Genomic DNA, 1,725 nt, shown 5'->3' on the forward strand with positions numbered 1-1,725 from the left:
ATTCGTTGCAATAAAATCTACAAAGATTACACGGTACAATATGTAATATGTAAAACAAGTGATTTTTTTGGTAGATCAGCGAAAGTTTAATCTCTCAAAAGTATCCAGCTTTTATGGTAAATGCAACTATATACTATTAGCAAAAACTCTCAACATGTACATGTACAAAATATCATTTTTAACTCACTGATTATACAATTCTATACAATAAATCATAATATTAAACAAAACTATGGGAGAATGCACTCACTATTATATTAGACTTATTAATACTCCCAATATACAGCTACATAGCGACAGGAATACATACGTGTACATGTACAAGAAGAAGTAAAAGAGCATGCTCATCCTTTCCTATGACTGGCTTCAGGGACACATGTTACACTGACACAAGTAATCAAAACCACTACTGAAGGATTGGTACATGTACACATGTACACACACCACTAACAAATCCAAATACAGTCATAGAATTGACAACAAATACATAATAGTTGACATTTATGATTTTAGTCATGCTATTATACCGTATACGTTCAAATTTTCGAGGGTTCAAAATTTCGTGTTTTCAATGAAATGTGCTCAAAAGTTAATATTCGTGTGAGCTAATTTTCGTGTTCTGGCCATAATCTACATACAATAGAATGGCATTAGAGGTGGTTTAAATTTCGTGGATTTAAGGTGAGCACGAAAATAACGAAATTTAATACACCTCGAAAATTAAGACGCGTACGGTAGTATGATCAGCACACATTCAATATCATATGCTTTATTGCCAACATGTGAAGCTAATATGTACTTGTAATACACACGTATACATATACAGTGTACATAGTACATGTACATACGTAGAGAAGAACAGAATACACATGTAGTGTACATGTATCCAACCGGGTGAGCCAACATGGCTACAAATGATAGTAGGAATTCATTAGGAACAAGCGATGGACATTTAATATAGTAATATGTACATGTACACATGTAACACGTATAACATGTTTATGAATAATTATATATTAATATTATTATTGTATTGTCATATATGATCCTTACCTAGAAGATGTTCCAAAAGCAACCAACAAGGCTTGTAAACAACCTCTGACAAGTTTCAAAGGATTAGAGAAGGTGAGGACAGTATACAATAGGGGGAGGACAATACAGGAGTGAATGAGTAGGCCAGTAATGACACAGACCATGTAGAGACCGAGCTGCTCTACTAGGACTCTGAGACTGTCAACCTCAAGGAGCTTCCCTGCTATAATGGAGGCTATGCCAACCGGTGATGTCCTAGGGGAAGGAGAAAGGGTTTAATAGGATGACTTTATGGGAAATTATAGAAAGGATTAAGTGTAAGTATCAAGATTATGTGTGTGTGTGTGCATGCACAATGTATCAGTGTTAAAATATATGTACATGTATGATGTATGCAAGTAAAGAGAGAAAAAAAGAAGAGAGAGAGAGTGAAAGAGAAAGAAATGTAAGAGTAAAAAATACATACATATACATGTACATGTATACGACTATACGTTGAACTATTATGTCTAGTTTATTTTTAAATATTTAAACAAATCCTACGTGTAAATTTCTCATTAATTGTACTACAAGTACGTGTAGATTCAATAATCATTTTTAATTATAAATACAATCACAGGTTGCACTACAAATTCCATTTCATAGTAAGTTAGTGAGTACAACGACTGACCAGAATTAATGTGGCATAAATGA

The 1,725-nt window shown here is 33.3% G+C and overlaps 1 protein-coding gene across 1 annotated transcript in view; it reads right to left on the reverse strand.

Moving 5' to 3' along the window:
* Window positions 1-1,009: 1,009 nt before the first annotated feature.
* The window catches only part of LOC100638261 (excitatory amino acid transporter 2-like), a 4,602-nt gene continuing 3,886 nt past the window's right edge, over window positions 1,010-1,725 (reverse strand). Inside the window, exon 4 of the mRNA XM_011405614.2 lies at window positions 1,010-1,287. Within this exon, the coding sequence (XP_011403916.1) occupies window positions 1,050-1,287 (238 nt within the window). The 3' untranslated portion in view covers window positions 1,010-1,049. The remainder of the gene's footprint in view (window positions 1,288-1,725) is intronic.

The sequence above is a fragment of the Amphimedon queenslandica genome, unplaced genomic scaffold (assembly GCF_000090795.2).
Source record: "Amphimedon queenslandica unplaced genomic scaffold, v1.1 AMPQUscaffold_13412, whole genome shotgun sequence".
NCBI classification, from domain to species: domain Eukaryota; kingdom Metazoa; phylum Porifera; class Demospongiae; order Haplosclerida; family Niphatidae; genus Amphimedon; species Amphimedon queenslandica.